Genomic DNA, 19,180 nt, shown 5'->3' on the forward strand with positions numbered 1-19,180 from the left:
TTGTGAGTCTTGGGATTTTTTACTTTATTATCTAAGCAATGAATATTATCAGCACTTTTTAAATAACTCACACTAAATGCAAACCTACAGCAGTGCTGCATCTTTAGTTTTGCATTCACACCAAGTTATAATATTTTATTCAGGGACTGGCAACACGAGCCAGTTCATAATACTGCCAAAAGCTCAGTCATTTAGTTATTATTGTTTTTGTCTTTTTCTCGTTTCAGGCAAAGAGTTCCCCAACTCCTTTGAGTCCTTGGTAAAGAAGATCTGCCGGTACCTGTTCCACGTGCTGGCTCACCTCTACTGGGCGCACTTTAAAGAGACGGTAGCTCTGGAACTGCAGGGCCACTTGAACACTCTGTATGCACATTTCATCGTTTTCGTAAGGGAATTCAACCTGGTCGACCCCAAGGAGACCTGTATCATGGACGACCTGTCCGAAATCCTCTGCGCCCCTGCCCCGCTGCCAGCACTAACCCCGGCCCCCTCCGCCACAGCACCCTCCCCTTCTTCACAAAACCACGTGACGGAGAGATGAGCGGGGGGGCGGTGGTGAAACGGCAGCCGCGGGGGTGTTAGAAGATCAGATGGAGAAGGACAGACAGCCAGGCCCTGGTGCAAGCAGGACTTAAGAGACCTTCCACTACCCTTATATTTCGCTACAACTCCAACCAGCCGGAAGAAAAGGGGGGGAGGGGGGATTTTTCAAGGGGGAGGGTTGGGGTGGTGGGTAGGGGAGGAGTTTGTCACGCCAGCAGGAATTGGCGTGAGCGTTCCTCCAAGGGACAAATTCCTCCCACCTTCTCTGCAATTTAAACTAGGAACAAAAAGTATGTGTTTTATTTTTTTTGGTTTTTATTTTCTTTTATTTTTTGTTGACTTTTTATTTTTGGTTTGAGAGGGAGGTGCAGTGTGTTTGTCAGCACTTCACCTCCCTCTATCCTCTGCCTAACATACAGTACAGGAAGGGGGGCTCTGCTTTGCTTCGACCTACTATTGTACAGTGTTGTTGATGTGTGGAGAAGAGGCGTCTCTGCTGACTTGTGGGCTTGTCCTTCCCCCCTTCGACAGTGGGAGGCGGCCGACAGGCGCACGGCCACTACCCTGGCCAGTAGGGAGCCATGTTACTGCCTGACAGGGGCGATACTAGCCAATCACTGTTTTGGGTTGTTTATGTGGGGGATGATTAAAGCGCTTCCTACTCAGGACCTGAGAGAATACGTCACTGCTGCCAGAGAGACTCTACTCATTTTCATTCTCTATCCCTTGTTCACCAGACTGCTCAGACAGATGTCGATTGTGTTTAACTACAATATAGTCAAATAATCACCAGGGGAACCCCTTAACAAAAATATCCCAGAGCTTACCTTTAGAGGGCAGCAAAGATGTGGAAGATGCCACAGAAACGGGGAGACGGAGAAGAGAATATAAAGATTGTATGAGAGATATTTAATCCTATCAGAGAATCGAGACTTTGAGACAGATTGGTGCCTGCATAAGGTGAATCAGAGCTGTTTGCTGGTGTCTCACACAGCAGCAGCCCCTTAACCCACCAACACCATCTCCACCCACTCACTCCAGCAGCACAGAAGGACAAAGACATGAGGTAATGTCTGCAGGCGCAGAGAGGGGGAGAGAGGGATGGAGTGAGAGGTGAGGGCAATGGTGTGATGCTGCTCTGCTGTTTAAACCAGTAATTCCAGTGCAAAATAAAAATTATTTTATTTTTACCAGTCCCTTTAAATTTGCTTTTTATATATATATATCAGAGGAAAAATTACTTTGGAAATGATAACAGTATCATTACACATGTATAGAAAATGCACAGTCTGCTTGGACTTTACTGTACAAAGAATCACAAGCGGGTTCTGTCAGAAATAGCCTCTGTATGGAGGAGGATTCAATTTATAATTCTCCTTTTTTATTTATTTTAACTTTTTTTGCAGGGTTCCTCAGTTCTGGCTCTTGTTTTTATGTATTTTAATTATTAACTAAGTTAAAAGCAATTTAATATTTTAAGCTCTGCGGATTATAATCTAATAAAAGAGAGAAATGCCAGCTGTCTCTGTGTCTTTTGTTTGTTTTTGTTTTTTGTGGAAATTGAAGAAGCAGCCTGATGTGAGCATTTTAATGGGAACTCCACCAACTTCACACTGGAATTTTTGTTTCCACCTCACTCCTAAGATAAAATACTACTCAGCATGTGTTGACCCTTTTGTAATGGTGATCAAAGGTTCTTTAGTATGACCAGAAGCTTGTTAGAATGAATGGAAGATGGGAGGCAGGCAAAAGATATCTTTTTTTGGAGAGTGAAGAACTCAGTTTTCTTCCGTTTGGCCTCTGTGGAGACCTCGAGGGCAGTCTGGCTGCCTGTCTGTTTAGGGAGAAAATGCCAAAACCTTTGGTTCCTTATCTGGAGAGACTTTGTGGAAGGATACATGTGAAACTTGAAAAGAGCTAACTGGAGGGAAGTCATACTTGAGTATAGCACAATCTCATCCACGATGCTTCTGTAATAAATATATTTTATACTTTACATTTCGCCTTTTTTCTGCAAGTGGAAAATGCGATCTCATAAAATGTAAATGATTCTTTTGACTGTACTGTGGGAACTGTAAGGTTAGTTTGATCCAGCCTGTAGAGTTGGGTTTGGGTATGACTGCTTCTTCAGCCCTGATCTTTGACTGTTTGTATTTTAATCTTTGTCAGAGTAGCTGGCAGCTATGTAGCCATCGACAAGAGTAATGAGAAACTGTAGTGCAGATTTTTTTTTAGTGCTACAGCCTACTGTGCTATAACTTATGCTGTGTAAAATCAGGGGATATACTAATGAGTTCTTCCGCATGTTGAGAACGCCTTGCTTAATTGTGGGAGTGCCTCATTGTTCTAATTTCATTTCCGTCTTGTGACCCATTCACAACACCATTTCTAGCAGCGTTCTTTTATTTATTTAGGACACATGCAGTCACTTTTTTCTTTAAATAAAAGGCAAGCTGATTCACTCTTGATACAACAGTCACTTCTAATTATCAGTGCATTCTATCTCATTTTCACGCTGACCCTGAGTATAAAAGCATGTTGTGCGCACGGCTGCATACGGCTGCAGAGAATATGCTGATTGTTGATTACAGGTAATCCCTGTCATATGTTATAAAATAAATGTGATTATCTGAATCTATAACCACCAATCTTAGACTGTTAACACTCATACAAAATGCTCGCAGACATGATTTTCACACTCTTAATCGTGAGCTTTCATGGTCTCCAGCCTGGACCTTCGAGCCACCGCGGAGCCCCGACGTCTTCTTACTGACGCCCGCAAGGTGACGCCCTCGGTCAGTTTAAACCGAGCGATGCCACCTGCCTCATCCAGTTTCTTAGCGCTGCAGCAAGGTGTTGGGACCTTCATAGTGTTGCCAAACTTGGAGTAGTCCACTGCGTACATGCCGTCCTCTTCGGACACTGTAGGCACAAAGCGCTGTCCCCACAGGATCTCCTCAGACACGTAGGACGTCCTGGCCTGGGTGGTGATACCGGTGGTCTCCACTACCCCCTCCAACACAACGATCACCTCTATGTCTTGGTGTAACAGATCAGAGGCTGAAAGCTCGTAAAGGGGGCTGTGCTTGTCAATTATGTGACAGATGATGAGGGGAGATACCAGGAAGATGCCATTGGTACCCACTGGGTTATCCATGTGTATGTCGAGTTGGTCTAGTGGCACCACCTCTCCCTCCTCCGTGGTGGTTCTCTTGACAACCTGCATTCGCACGGTGGCGCTGATGATCATGCTTTTCCTCAGATCCCCGATGCGAACCATAAAGCAGAGCTTGTTGTTTCGGACAGAGATAACAGCGTGTTTGCTGAAAATTAGCGTCTCCGCGCGCCTGTTGGCCTGAGCGGTTTTCATGAAGATGCAGCCAAGCATGATGGCGTTGATTACCAACCCGACGATGTTTTGCACGATCAGAATGATGATAGCGGAGACGCATTCCTCCGTGATCATCCGGCCCCCGAAGCCGATGGTCACTTGGACCTCTATAGAGAACAGAAACGCGGAGGAGAAGGAGTGAATATCCGTTACGCACGGGATAAAGTCGTCTCCGCTCTGGTCCAAGTCGCCGTGCGCAAACGCAACGAGCCACCAGATCATTCCAAAAAGGAGCCAGCTGCACAGAAACGACATGGTGAAAATGATGAGCGTGTGAAGCCATTTTAAATCCACGAGCGTGGTAAACACATCCTGCAAGAATCGGCCCTGTTCTCGGATGTTGGTATGCGCCACATTGCATGTGCCGTTCTTGGAGACGAACCGAGCCTTCCCCGCTTTCGCCTTGAACTTGGGCTGCAGAACATCCTCGGCCAAACGTGTAAGCAAGTAATCTTCAGGAATGAGTCCTTTCCTGGACAACATAGCGCTCCCATGCTACGTACCCACAGCCGTTTCGCTTTGAAGGTGCTGCCTGCTTGTGCTTGGATGAAAAAAAATGAATTCTCCTCTCTCCCGGTGACTTCTCTTACCAGCCGGTACTCACCGGTGCGGTGTCAGCTTTTCGGCAGCTGTCAGGTGCACGAAGGGAGAGCCTTGTAGTGCCCTGTTTTCTGGAGGTATGTGTGCTCCTCACGTTGCCTCCAGATCAGGCGCCTCGCAACCGCCAAGTCCCATGAGAAGATTCTTCTAACAGCTCCGCAGCTGACGCCGTCACTCACGAAATGGAGCGACCATGCGTAGTTGTGGCACACCGCTTTGTTCCCATTGTGATCTCCATCTACCGCTGCGTTGGTATGCACTCACCGCGGCCCTGTGCGTAAAGGAAATCGAGTGAGATGTAAAATGTTCCTTCTATCGCCGCGTAATGGGCCTCTGAGCTGAGTTTTATCACATTTGGAAGAGGAGGCAGGGTCATGAGGCGCAGTTGGCTCTTTGCTGATCTCGCTACTTCGCTATAGCTTGGTAACGTGAGAAGGAGAGGCAGTCCCTCCCTCCACTACCACCATTACCACCAGAGTGGTGCCCTTCCTTTCATTTTCAATGAGAATGCAGGAGAGACCATTACGCATTAAGAACTGTTCAGCCGTGTAGCTGCTATGCCACAGGCAGCTTATTATCCGATCATATAATGGTCAGAGTTTTTGTAACTTAAACAACATTAGGCACTAGCAGGCAGTGGGCTGGTCAACCACAGAAACCAGATCTTGTCTGTTTTGTTTTTCATCTCCGAGCCCATCCCAGCTTTATAAATTTCTATTGTCAGATTGTCAGTGTTCACTCCATTAAGTGCAGCCTCAATCCCACTAGAAGCACATGAAGAATGTTTATAGCATGCTTTGTTTCTGGCAGTGTGCATTTATTTGTCTGTTTAGCTCCAGGTCATTTTAAACTTACAATCCCATGATGACTAATCAGTTTCAAACAGCAAGTTTAACAAATGCCCAAAACACACTTTTAGTCTCACTGCACAAATAACTCTGGACACACACTTTAAGGATAAGTTATGTTTTATTAACAAAGCATTAACATTCTTATGTACAAATATAATACAACATGATTAAAAAATAAAAGGAATATATTCCATGGGATCAATTGCACTTTGAATGTCTTCCTTTAATGCTTCCACACTCTTCCTCCTCTTGTGCTACTTGTCCGCTTGCACAAAGGAGGCGAAGACACTGTCCTCCTTGTCCAGCAGAGCCTGCGGTCTGTCGTACTCAAGGATGATCCCCCGCTTCATCACGATCACCAGGTCGGCATTGAGAATGGTGTGGACGCGATGCTGCGCGACAGAGCAGAAGAAAGTAATTACTGCAGTGAGCAGTCCAGCCAATGCTAGATCACTCGGACGGTTTAGAAACAAAGCTGCGATAGAAAAAGCTGTATGCGCATCTTTATATTGGCTGGTAAATTAAGTGTGTGGTTGCATCCACTGTAAATACCAGAGTTCATCAGGTTTCTGGCTGTTTGGCTTTTGTTCTTAAATATTTCATGAGAAATATTAAAAGTGAGCACCACACATTTTATCATACTTTTTTTTTAACCTCTGTTATTTCTCTGTAATGTAATTGCAATAACAAAGAATAAGACCAGAAACATGCCTTGATTTCCTCTTTCAATAACTAGCACTGTATTTGTAGCTTTTCAAGGTTAAAATGCCGGCAAAGCTATTGTTTAAAGCGTCAGCAGTGCAGTGCAAAGGTCAGCAGTCCTTGTGATAATGCCAAAGCTGTATGCATTACTGTAAATGGCAAGGGGGATATACTCACTGCTATGATAACTACTGTTCGATCAGCAAAAGCAGTCATCACCACTTTCTGCAGGATGTTCTCCTGTGGAGATGGAGGCAGGGAGGTTAGTTTAAGCAAACATGCTTTTATCTTCACTGGGATTCAGAGTTTGTGTAAAAACAAAAGGTGCTTTTGATAGTTAACATCATCATTCGTGTTGTTTAAAAAAAAATAATCACATTTTCACCCTTATTGTTCAAACTAGAGATGGCACGATACCACTTTTTTATGTCCGATACCGATACCGATATCATAAATTTGGATATCTGCCGATACCGATATGAATCCGATATAGTGTTTTTTAATCAACAAAACTGTTTTTTAAAATATCTTGCTGCATTTTGCAAGTCTGCAAGTTCATACTCAAGTTTAAAACAACAACTACACTAAAGCTATTCTGTTATACCTGTATACAAAAAAAATATTTCATAGTTCAGCAATACTGATCAATCTAATAAACTTAGACCTACACCATCCTCCCTATTCTGGTATTTTAAAGAGTACTTAGCGTAAATATTAAGCAACCTAACTAATAGGGTTCCAACTCCCAGCAACAACAAAAATAAATAAATAAAAAATAAGGAACCACCCCTCACGCGCCACCTCATGATGCTTAATCGACGTAATCAACCTTAATTTGATGCAGTGTGAAAAAAAAATGCACAGAAATCAATTATTTTTCAAGAAATATTAAATAGATTCAACATCTTTCTTCAACAAAATTGCAGACTGCACAGATGGTACCTTCCCAAAGTAAAAAGCACTATAGCTTACTAGGGTATATATTAGACTTAATAGTCACTATATACAGTAATGGACTTCTATTCATTTTACATCAAATTAAAACTTTGGGTGTCAGATAATTATTTATTAAAAGCTCGACATTTTAAATGAGAATAAGAAAGAAAATAAATAAATTCTAACAACAGCTGATCAAGCTTAAACGTGCTGCTGTTGTTCAGCCGCTGGTTTCCTCTTTCTGGTGCAAAGTGGGCCAAAAACAAACAAGAGACACGGACTCGCGACAGAAAAGCCGATCAGCTGATCATTTAAGCAGTTTCACGATTGAAGTAGCAGCAGGAGAGCGAGAGGCAGTCGCTTGTTAAGCTTAACGTGGGAATGCTTTACAAACATTCAGAGATGGACTTACACACTTGCTTTACTTCTCTCGGGGATAACTTTGTCGGAGATGAAATGCCGGGTTGCTAGCGAAGCTCCAAATGCTATCCAGACCACCGACAGGTCCGGCATGCCACAGCTGCTCTATCACATGATGCATACGTTCTGAGGTGAGTTACGGTGTGTTGCAAGTTTTGTGAGGTGCTTTCGTGATATTTAATGGATCGGATTACATTTTTTATTTTTCTCCGATATCCGATCCAGTAATTTAGGTCAGTATCGGACCGATACCGATACGTAATATCGGATCGGTCCATCTCTAGTTCAAACCATCATCTCTTGTTCATTGTCTCGTCCCTTCTTACAGGCTCAATCGTGTTTCCTTGAGGGCAGTGCTGCTGCCTTATTGTAAGCTGGAACAGGCGCTCTTTGTGGCCAATCGTATAAAAGAGAGGCTTTTAAGTACGGAGCAACCATTTCCTGAAATTCCCCTCAGGCTCTCGGTGTGCTCAGTATTTTCCTTCTATTTCAGATTTTCTCTTGGCACTTCATGCATGTTTTCTCCTACACTTTTTCTCCTTGCATGCAAAAAGCATCAGTTAAAGGTTTACTCATGTACACTACATGTTACACATGTAGTGTAAAGCGCTTTGGGGTCCTTAGGGACTAAGTAAAGCGCTATACAAATACAGGTCATTTACCATTTACTCCCAAAACTGCTGAGATTTTTTTTTCTCATTCTGTACCTCTTGTAATATTACTCTACAAAAGAACAAAGTGTTAATCTTTTACCTTTGCACATCTATTAACAAATCATTCAGTCTGTCAGCTTTTCCTTCATTTTCTTTGTTGCCATGCCCACAGATGAAAATTACCGCGTGCACTGTGTCACCCCTGCTCTTCTCGTGTCCTTCACCTCCCCTTTCTCTGATTTTCTCATTTCTTTTCTCTCTCTTCACACCTGCTCTCCACTCTCTGCCTTAAAGATGCTCTTTGTTTAATTACACACTCACCGTTGCCATGTCTATGGATGCTGTGGCTTCGTCCATGATAAGGATACTGCTTTTCCTGACAAAGGCTCTGGCCAGACAGAACAGCTGTCTCTGACCCTGACTGAAGTTTTCTCCTCCTTCTGTCACTATGGCATCTGAAAACACAAACATACACTTCAATATGTTTCAATCATTTCCAGAATTTAGAAGCAATTTTTATTGTTGTTTTTTGCGACACATGACACTACAGAGGAACTACGTAGTTCAGTTATTTTCTTAAGTAAGAGTGTAAAGAGTAAGAGGGTAAAGTTAATTAGCCTTTAGGTTTTGGATTGCAGATCAATAGGATATTGATTTCCCATTTTCTCCTCAGTGTTATAAATGATGAAGGTTAAGTCATAAAAATGCTTGAAGAACCAAAGAGCTCTCTAGTGATTTAACCTAACACAGAATAAAAAAATCTACCATTAGGTAAATAATTAATGACTTAATTCGCTGAATGTTGAGATTTTCTTTTTGTTTGTAACGTCATGTAAGTTTGACGTTTATATACAGAAAGAAGAAACAACGAGAGGATCCGGCGCTCGGTTTATTCAACAGTAGGATGCGTGTCACTCTTCAAACAGAGGCTTCCAACAGGAATCAAACTAGTTACAAGGTGAATGTAAAGGGTTAGAAATAATGGGAGGGGTGAGCTGCATTATGCAGTGAAGTCACACTGAGAGGCATTGTTTGGTGTTTTGCATTAAATATGATTAATAAGGTTATTTTTTAATTCCTCAAACTACAGTTGCCATTATGAACATATAAAGGCAGTAACAAGGACTCAGGTTGGTTCACCACACAGCATAAATCTATAGCACACTGTATTGTTGCTTAAACCAAATCAAAGGACGAACTTAATTAGCCATCAGCTCCAGCCTCAGGGATCAATATCTTACTGAACATCTGGTTCCAGCAGACATAAACTAAAGCTGCAAGCAGCTTAGCTTGAACCTGTCACATCCTGACACACACACACACACACACACACATTCGTCAGTGTCACACAAGACTAAAATTGATAATGTGAGATGAGCAGCAGGCTTATTTCACAAGAGAAGCGTTTCTTTTGTTGTTGTTGTGATGAATTCCAGAGGACGGCAGAGACGTAAGGAATCGAGTGATAAACTGGAAGTGCTCACGCGCCAGTGTTAATGTCCACACAAAGACGGCCCCGTGCAACATCATCGCTTCAAGCATTCATCATTTATGCACGTTGGATTTTCTGACTTGACTTTCAGATAATATTTGATCTGGCCGCGAGTCGTCCTGCTGGCGGCAACTGTCTAGTGTCCTGTGTCAAAACCACGAGCAGAAGACTGTGCAGGACGGAGCAGCAGCACATAAAACAGCCACTGCAGCGAGTTAAAAATGAATGCTCATGTCATCTGATACAGCGGCTCGATCTTTGTATGGGGACACTCGAGCAGCTGGTAGATGTGACGCTGACAGAGTGCATGTAACTTCTGAGAAAGAATTAATTTTTCTGTTTAATGTTCAGATCCGGGTGAGCACACTTTACTTTCTGTGTGTCTTTTAAAATAAACAGTTTGCAAATGCGATATAGTTGACACACACATATGAACAAACACAGATGTCTCACCCAAGCCTCCTGGAAGTGATTTAACAACAAGTTTCAGCTGAGCTATCTCCAGCGCTTCCCACAGCATCTCATCGGTTGCTTTCATCTCTGGGTCCAGGTTGAACCTACAAACCCGCAAAAACAAGCTACATTTAGTGCTGCAACTTTCAGTTACTTCATGATTAAGGCATTTTTTTGAATGACAAATATTTGGATGATCTGTAAAATGTCATAAAACAGTGAGAAATATCCTTCCTAATATCCCAAGTCACCAATAATCCATGTTTGTATTTCACAAGACATAATAAATATTATATTTTGAGGGTCTGAAATCAGTATTTTTGCTTTAAAAAAGTCATTTTTATTCGTGGTCTGTACATTTAAGCTTTAATATAATCCTCACCTCCGAGCTGTCACTGGGGCCATTTTCATTATGATCTATGTGAAGCAGCGTCTCTGATGACTGTGTAATGAATATTCCAATAAATGGACTAAAGCGTATGAGCTGGTCAACTCGAGCGACACACCCTTCTGTCGTCACTAAACTGAGTCCATACATGTAAAGGGACAAACACTGAAATATACTTTTACATCACTGGATAAAACTACAGTCTGAGACCATCGTGCAGCTTGTTTTTTCTCTGGGATGACATTGCTTTTACGGTCAGTGCTGCTGGAGTCTAAAAATAAACCTCTTCACTGCAGTTTTCAGAGGACACTGCTCTTATCCACAGCTCACCTCCTGTTTTGAAGACTCTCTACCCCCCCGTTTACTATAATGCAGAATCACTGATTCACTAGTCTTCTTTTTGACAGAGAAGTGTACTGTACCGGATGGTGCCACTGAACAGGATAGGGTCTTGGAGGATGATGGACAGCCGAGATCTGAGAGTCTGCAGAGGCAGCTTGGAGATGTCGATGTTATCAATCACAATCCTTCCTGTGTGACAGAAGTTTACAAAAACACCCCGATTTCACCAATTAAGACACTTTTCCTCTTTTTTTCTACTATTTCAATTATTATTTTATCCCCCGTGGAGACACGAATCCCATTTGGATTATGTCAGGAAGGGCATCTGGTGTAAAAATCAAACGTGCAGATCTACGTGTGACTAAGCAAACAGCCAAAAGTAGATGTATATTTTATCCTGTTAACTTTTTTTTGTGCTGGTGTGAAGCCGAAGTGATATTTTACCCTCAAACATGTCCACCATGCGGAAGAAGGCCAAGGAGAAAGAGGATTTACCGCTGCCGGTCCTGCCACAGATCCCCACCTGGGAAAAAAAGCAAAAACAGTCATCATAATTATCACCATTAATCTATCCATCCATTCTCTTAGCAGCTTACTGGTGTGGGAGGCATGTGGCTAGAGTCTATCTTAGCTGTTAAGGCAGGATAAAGCAAGAGCAGGCTACTCCCTGAACATGTCAAAGTCCATTAAAAGGCTCACCAGTGCTCAGTAAACTAAAATGTGTATTTTCTGTATTATCTCTTTTCACAAGTAGAAGACTTAAATTGGTAAAATAAAAATAAAAATCACAAAAAATAAAGTATTGAGTGAATACATTAATATTTCATTAAATGCATCCAAAGTGGCATTAAAAATAAATGCAGACATTATTTCATTTATATTTAAATGTGATTTATTTATTTGACCTTGTATCATTTCTCCTGTTAATTAGCTGTCCGGTTTATTTAAATCTTAGTATGTATTTCTGCTGTGAGTCTGACGCTGATCAAAAACAGTCCATAACACAGTTTGAATGACAGCTTCCTTATCTGACGGGGCACACGTGCAAACACCAACAGTAAAATAATAACATAAAAAACAGAAATACAAAAAGTTTGAGGGAAAATAACACCAGATTAAATGGAAATATGCAAAAATTGCGTCATTTAGCTGTTATGCAACTATATGACCTATATTTGTTTTTTCTCCAAATAGTTTTCATTTAATCTGTTATGCTCCTCCACATTCAAACACAGGTTTCTGTCCTGTACCTTCTGACCAGGGCTGATATGTGCGTTGACATTTTTGAGCACAGGCTTCAGCGTGGCGTCATAACGAACGCTCAGATTCTGTATCTTGATCTCTCCCTGTCGGGGCCAGCCGTCAGGAACCTGAGACACAGCTGAGACACACAAGAAAAACATCACGACTTTCAATTTGATCTTTTTTCCATCCGAGAAGCAAAAAACTTGAGTGAATCCACCTTACCAGCATATATTCTCCTTCAATTTGTGACCAAAATGTAAAACTTTCCCACATTTTATGGATAAGAAACAGACGCACTGCATACTGCACACGCACACACTTTTACATGGCGCATGCATGATCGATTATTAGGGGATATAAAACGACATTAGCAGAGTTTTCAAAAAGTGCGAGAGGGATAAAGATCCATTTCTCGTGAGCATTATGACAGCCTTCTTGAACTGACAGTGATGAACGTAGAGTTAATTTCAGGCTTCTTCACTCAAGAAGAAATCACAAACACTTTTCAGGTGGTAAGACGTTAGACATGATTTCTCTGAGCGCCTGCTGAATCAGTAAGAAAGTTTAATTTGAGGCGGCAGAGTGCACTCACTGAGCAGTCCCTCGTAATTCTCTGGTTCAGTTTTGAGCAGGCCGTTAATCCTCTTGACTGAGCCAAGCTGTACTTCCATGTCTGCCAAGTTACGCACCATCCAGTTCATGTAGTTGGACACCTGATACAAGAAGGGAGGAGGGAGGAGATGAGCTGAGTAAATGTCACCACACAGACACGCAGTCCTTTCGGTGTGGACATTGTTGTTGTTTTCACCCAGATACAACTCGAATATCCTCAGTGTGTCTCGGCTTTTCGTGACTGTCACGATGAATTTTCTAGACCGGCTTTTTCAGAAACACAGAAATAAAACACTTGAAATAAAAACATTTTGTTCCCAATTTATCTGAAATTGCTGCATTTTTACAGCAAAAATATACCAAAAAAAGAAACAAATTTACACAAAAATCAACCTTTTCTACCTTTTAGCATCCACAACCTTTATTGTGGCCAAGCTACAACAGAATGGCTGAAAAAGAAAATAATCAAGGTGTTGCAGTGACCCAGTCCAGTCCATGTGTCAGAGAGAAACTTAAGAGAGCCGTGCATAAACGGGGAACTGAAGCAACATTGTAAAGAAGAGTGAGCCATGTGAGAGACTGATGAAGTCATACAGAAAAGATTAACCATGATGATTAATTATTATGGTGCAGCATGTCATGTATTTTTGTTCATCTCAGGTTGTATGTACTCAATTTAAAACCTGGTAAGGATCAGATTTCTTTTCACTGAGAAAGGACACATTTTCTTTTTACTGTGACTGTAAAAGTTATTTTTATCTGTCTGCACTAAAACATGTAAGAATCAGTAGAAACAGACGAAAGAAATTGTTACAAAAGACAATTTTCTCCATCCTTTTTTAAAATAAATTAACTACAAATGAAACACATTGGTCAAGTAATGAAAGTGTTCTTTATACTACTAGTGCTGCGGGAGGTTTTTGCAACATTGAGCTTAAACCTGTAAATACCTTAACAGCTAAACAGTTAAACACACACACACACACACACTCTCACCATGAGTGCGTATGTCAGACCGAGCCCCACCAGCCCGGGGGACAGCTGGTTGTAGAGCGAATTGGTGATGGAAGCTACCGCCGCCACCAACACCACACAGGCTCCGATGTACTCCTGCAGAGACAGACGAAGTCAACATCGCAGCGAGAAGTTAACGCTTCACTTAATAACTGAAGAAGGTAAATAACGCTTAAAGAGATCCATTATTGTAGATTGGTTTATTGTTAGCAGACATGACAGTGGGGGCGGTGGGGGCGTGTTCTTGTTTGCATTCATCAACATTTCAAAGGTTTCTGCTGCTGTGAAACACAAGGAGTCGAATGAACTGTGAGCAGCACGGTCAATACATAAAACATGACATGTAGACAGCATTTCAAGCTAATACGAGAATGAAAAATTCAGTGTTTTATAGACCCCAACAGAGGGAGCAGTTACCCAGCAACATCGACATAAATGTGAAGCAGATATCTGACAAACAGTGAAGCAGAACTGATGGGAATTTTAAAGAAGGGCGCAGCAGACGGATCATTACCATGCGGACCTCCAGCCAACGGTTGGCTGCTGTGAGGAAGAGAGAGGCGATGTTGTTGGCATCGGTGAACTGTAGTAACCTCTGTCTGAACCTGGGCTCATACCTGCCAACAGAAGGGGTTTAATTCATTCATTTGTTATTTCACTGTATCACAGACTGCGTTACATCTACATCTAAGAAGAGCACCGTATGCTATTTCTCATTGCTCTTTATCTTTTAGGAATATAATGACATTTTAGTGACAGAAATAAAACTAATGGCTTTGGCTGTTTGGTATTTAAGGCTGAAATTTCTTTTGACATTTTCGGGTTCAGGAAAATGCCACATATGTAAGGATATTTCAATAAACGCTGCCTTTCCAAATGTGCAAAGATCTCGAGGATCTGAAAACAACTTCAAATGTTTGCACTTGTGGCTCCTTTGTCACTGAATGTTTGATTTTAGCCAAATACCTGAAATAAGCTTTTGGCATTTTCACTTCTACAGTACATAATTACCTAACCAACAGTCCACTCTAGTCCAGTCGTAAATGCTGAAGCTTTTGTGTGTCTCTGTTTGCACGCAAGTATCCTACAGCGTTCTGAAGTCTTTTGAAAAATATTGTATTTTTAACCTCGGCTATGGCTTTTTAAAAGTTCCCATTTTCACCAAGGATGTAAGCATGTGTTACCTGAGGGCTCGTATAGTGGTGAGACCTTCAACTGTCTCAGAGAAGTGGGAGAGTAAAGGGAGCTGTGTGCTGTCCTCCAACTGCTGCAGGTCCCTGACCAGAACATAGCAGAGACAGCAAACGGGGAAATATCAGCTGAACCACATTCAGATATTAGATTTTTGCATCCAAATCATAAATCTAATGAATTTCATTCTGAAAAGGAATATTTATTTTGTCCCACCAAAAAAAAAATAATCTGGCTATATAGCAATGTGTCTGTGACTTCCCTCCAACTATCCCGTCAGACTCACCTGGAAGCCATCCGGAAGTATTTCTGAATAAAGTAGCAGGTGACAGCCAGCGGCAGAAGGGCAATGAGGAAAACGGGTGTGACGTAGGAGATGACACCCAAAGCAGACACGCATAGCAAGGTGGAGCGGGAGAGGCACTCGAGGGTGGTGGGAATGTGCTGATCGATCGTGTTGGTGTCAGTGGAAAATCTGTTTAGGATGCTGCCGAGAGGAGTGGTCTCAAAGAGCCTGAAGAGAAGAAAGAGAGTAAAATCCCCTGGACTTTATCATCAAAATGACCAGATTACTCTCTGAAATACTGCCGGCTTATCAAAAATGCTTCCGCTGGAGCTCTAACAAGGACTAGAAAGAGATTAGCTTTTCTTCATTGGCTCTCTGTTAAATCCATAATTGAATTTAAAATCCTTCTCACATACCTCACATACGAAGACCTGAGCTCCATCATATCTTAAAGACCTTAAAGTATCAAATTATCCCAAATAGAGCACTTGGCTCCCTTAGAGGTGTCTGTACTTTTAATATTAGACTTAAAAGCTTTTCTTTTTGATAAAGCTTATAGGCAGGCCTGGATCAGGTGACTCTTAACCATTTGTTATGTTGTTATAGGCTCAGGCTGCTGGGGGACTTCCCATGATGCACTGAGCATTCTCCATTCGGCTCTTTTCCACTCTCCATGCAGTTCTGTGCTTCTACTGCATGTCATTAACTTTGTGTTTTCACCTGTGGGCTTTCTCCCACCTCTTTCCGCTCACCCCCAACCACCTGGGGTCTCTTCCTCTGATATGGGACCTTGCTCGCAGGGGATCCTTTCTATCATCTTGTTAAGACTGAACCTTACAACGTAAAGTGCCTTGACATGACTGATTTAATCTCATAAGGTTATTTTCAAAGATCAGAATTATACAATAAAATAAAATAAGATTCAATATTTAAAAACAGTGTGGATGCTTCTGCCACTGAAAAAAATGCATTTCCACTTTATAACTCAAACATTCATGTTATTTTCTCATATTTGAGTTGTTTTCAGAAGCTTGATTTAGTAAGTTAAAAATTTAACATGCCATTTTTTGAGCCAATAATCCGAAACGTTGACTTACAGATGGAAATAGATTTTTTCCAGAGTTGTCTGGCTCAGTTACTGCACATAATGTCCTCTTTGTATATATTTACTTACTGTATATAGTGTTTTCTCTCTCTTTTTGCACAGTCGAGGAGCGTATCAGGACACATTTCACTGCGTGTTGTACTTGTATAACTATGCACGTGGCAAATAAAAGATCTTGAATCTTGAGTTTACATTCATTCATGTGAATTCTGCACAGTATGTTAATGCAGCTTCTTTATGTGTATATACAGTGCTTTCCAATGTGTCTTGAGGCAGGTGATGTCTCCTGGGTTTTGCATGAGGAAAGCAGATGGTGCTCAGAGTAATGAGGCAAAAAACCTTTTAACTGTGTTTTCTCTTATATCATCAGCAAACACACATCTTTCTCTGTCTCTGCCCGTTTTCACACATCATAATGCACACACACACGCACGTGCACACAGACAAACACACAAACGCGCTGAGCGTCGCACCTCATGGGGGCCAGGATGATCTTGTTGAGCAGGTTGTGGTGGAGCTCTTTGGCCACTTTGTGACCGGTCCACTCCACAGCCACGGAGGTGGCGAGACAGAGGATGATGCCCAGGCAGCAGAGCACACTGAACACAGACAGATACCAGGAGTGGCTGAAGCCACAGTCCTATAACACACACATACAAATACAGAGGGGGTTATAAAAGGCATGAGCACAATGCTATGTGTTGTTTGAGAAAGAAGAGTCTGTCGTCCTACTTACTTTGTTGTAATTATAAACACAATTAAACATCGAGGCTGGTTAAAAAACCAGCTGTCTAGGACAAAAGCCAGTGAGAGTTTCCAAGCTAAGCTGGTAATATTTGAACAGAAAAAGAGAAATAAAGAGGGCTGGGGAACTATTTTCTTCTTCCTTTTTCTTCCAATCTAATTATTCTCTTCACCCTGGATCCAAATTTTCTATCCTCTTTTATTTTATGTGATAACTTTTGATCATAATACTAAGAAATGTTTATCTTCATTTTCATTCTCACATATCACTAATTCAAATTTCTTCAATTTCACACAGTTCGCTAAAGAAATAGCTACATTTATTTTATAAAAATAGACCTAATATCAAGATCCTAACCATTTACTAATGACAGAGTTAAGGGACAGCACTCCATCCTCTGAAGGAGCAGTGGCCAAGAAATAACAGCTCTAGCACCAAACATTAAAATGTAAGTGACAGCAAACATATAAAGACAAGCTTCAGGGCGTAATCGTGAGGATTTTATGGTTGTAATGGTTTCCACGCAGTCCTGATTGATTCGATCTCGTAAGTCACAAAGCAAACTGAACTGATGATTATGCTGCATGAGTGAAACAGTTGCAGCACGGCATGCTTCACTTGGCTAAAACCTGTGATTTGTACATAACCTGCTCTCCCCGCTGAGTCACACTGATCTAAATTTAAACAAAAGCCAGGAAGCATAATCCAAAAGCAGGTCTGGCACCTCAAACTGATAGATAATTCCAAAAAAGCTGGGAAGGTGTGCAAAGTGTAATTAAAAACAGAATTCAGTGAAATGCAAATATCACAAAGCCACATTTATTCACATTAGAACATAGAAATGATATAAAATGATAAGATTTACTATTTGAAGGAGAAAAAAAGGTCATTTTTAAAATTTGATGTCATCAGCACCTCTCAGAATATATATTTGGGAGTTTAGATGAACTCATTACCGTCTCAGCTATTAATGTTAGCTGATGCTTATTTTTATATACAGTGAAAAAGTTGCAGGTAGGACCTATAAAAGAAGAGCAAAATATATCAGAGATATCACTGGAAAAAAAGACCCTTTACCTGCTCATCACTCAGCCCAGTCGCCACTTGTGACATGAAGCATTTCCACTATCTAATCCTCTCACTGCTCAATTATTTCCTCTCTCTAGAAGGAGAGAAGCAGTGTGGCATTTATGTGAAGTGGCCGAGTGTGCGTTTGTCAGAACAGGACTTCTGAGAGTCTCCTCGTGGATTAGTCTGTAGCACAGTGCAGATTAGATAAAGCTGGCAACGACGCACTGAAGTTCAGCCAGACAAGTTGTGATCAGCATTCAAGTGACAATTTATTATCAACGCTTAGCTGGACATGCAGTGGATGTTTGTGGGTGAGAGAAAGAGACAGACGGCTGCTGCTTATATTCAGCAGGACACGGTGCCTTTTATGCAGTCTGTCGACGGCCTTCACGTGACCTGGCATTTCACACATGCACACATAACACAGACACGCATGCACACAAATATATATATACAGCAACTACTGATGACAGTGTTGTTTTACTGGTCCTGAAACACAATCCTTTGTTAACAGCCCGTGCGACTTCTTGAATGTGGATGACGTAGGTTAACTCTTCCTCTGCTTACTCAGAGTGTTTTTTTATGTTAGTGTGTGAAGGCTACTGACCATTTTGGTTAAGCGGTAACTAAAACAGTCAAGTAGTAAGTAGAAAAAGGGTGTAGGAAATGCTTTATAGGTGCTAAATCATTCTACAGTCACCTGGTGTGGACAGGAGTGCAGCTTTTACCCACTCAGATTTATGACTCAGTTACTGAGAGTTTAAACTTCTTCATAAATTACAGCACTGCAGCTGGCATTCACATCAGACCTCACACGTGCTTTAACCCGAACATTTTCCATTTGGAAACTGACTTCTATAAATATGTTAGTTCAGCTTTAATATTCAGATGAGGCCGAGCTGCAGTCTCTTCAGGGTGTGTTGGTGTTGGTCTGGATCTGCGTGTGTTTGTGTTGTAGGTCAGCTCTGCTTAACTGAGAATTAGTGAGAATATTATGTAATTCACGCTGGCCTACAATCAGATAAACTATTTGCATCTAATGCAGTCTGTCTTTTTTGAAGCTTATCAATTATTCCTTTAACGTTAGCTAATATTTACCTCTTACAGAAAAGCATGTTTGGATTATAAGTCAAATGATGC

General features: G+C 41.6%; 3 protein-coding genes across 10 annotated transcripts in view; 1 reads left to right on the plus strand and 2 right to left on the minus strand.

The window, feature by feature from the left end:
• mob2a (MOB kinase activator 2a) overlaps positions 1-2,061 on the plus strand; it is a 55,763-nt gene extending 53,702 nt beyond the window's left edge. For all 5 annotated transcript variants that reach the window (XM_082540013.1, XM_082540010.1, XM_082540011.1 and 2 more), the window contains exon 5: positions 228-2,061. In XM_082540013.1, coding sequence (XP_082396139.1) covers positions 228-541 — 314 coding nt within the window. In that variant the 3' untranslated portion in view covers positions 542-2,061. The remainder of the gene's footprint in view (positions 1-227) is intronic.
• Positions 2,057-5,421, minus strand: kcnj11 (potassium inwardly rectifying channel subfamily J member 11). The gene has a single exon (XM_082540003.1). It carries the CDS (start codon positions 4,415-4,417, stop codon positions 3,245-3,247), a length of 1,173 nt encoding a protein of 390 aa, XP_082396129.1. The 5' UTR covers positions 4,418-5,421; the 3' UTR covers positions 2,057-3,244.
• A 63-nt stretch (positions 5,422-5,484) lies between these two features.
• abcc8 (ATP-binding cassette, sub-family C (CFTR/MRP), member 8) overlaps positions 5,485-19,180 on the minus strand; it is a 63,691-nt gene continuing 49,995 nt past the window's right edge. For all 4 annotated transcript variants that reach the window (XM_082539923.1, XM_082539926.1, XM_082539924.1 and 1 more), the window contains exons 27-39: positions 16,698-16,864; positions 15,120-15,347; positions 14,827-14,919; positions 14,157-14,259; positions 13,625-13,738; positions 12,609-12,729; positions 12,022-12,152; positions 11,216-11,294; positions 10,852-10,960; positions 10,042-10,145; positions 8,418-8,551; positions 6,265-6,327; positions 5,485-5,777 (exon numbers count right to left, since the gene is read on the minus strand). In XM_082539923.1, the coding sequence (XP_082396049.1) occupies positions 5,640-5,777; positions 6,265-6,327; positions 8,418-8,551; positions 10,042-10,145; positions 10,852-10,960; positions 11,216-11,294; positions 12,022-12,152; positions 12,609-12,729; positions 13,625-13,738; positions 14,157-14,259; positions 14,827-14,919; positions 15,120-15,347; positions 16,698-16,864 (1,584 nt within the window). In that variant the 3' untranslated portion in view covers positions 5,485-5,639. The remainder of the gene's footprint in view (positions 5,778-6,264; positions 6,328-8,417; positions 8,552-10,041; positions 10,146-10,851; positions 10,961-11,215; positions 11,295-12,021; positions 12,153-12,608; positions 12,730-13,624; positions 13,739-14,156; positions 14,260-14,826; positions 14,920-15,119; positions 15,348-16,697; positions 16,865-19,180) is intronic.

The sequence above is a fragment of the Aulonocara stuartgranti genome (genome assembly GCF_965226115.1).
Source record: "Aulonocara stuartgranti genome assembly, chromosome: 7".
Classification (NCBI taxonomy): domain Eukaryota; kingdom Metazoa; phylum Chordata; class Actinopteri; order Cichliformes; family Cichlidae; genus Aulonocara; species Aulonocara stuartgranti.

Excerpts from the sequence above, each read along its gene's own strand:
- kcnj11 (XM_082540003.1), bottom strand. The coding sequence starts at position 4,417 with ATGTTGTCCAGGAAAGGACTCATTCCTGAAGATTACTTGCTTACACGT.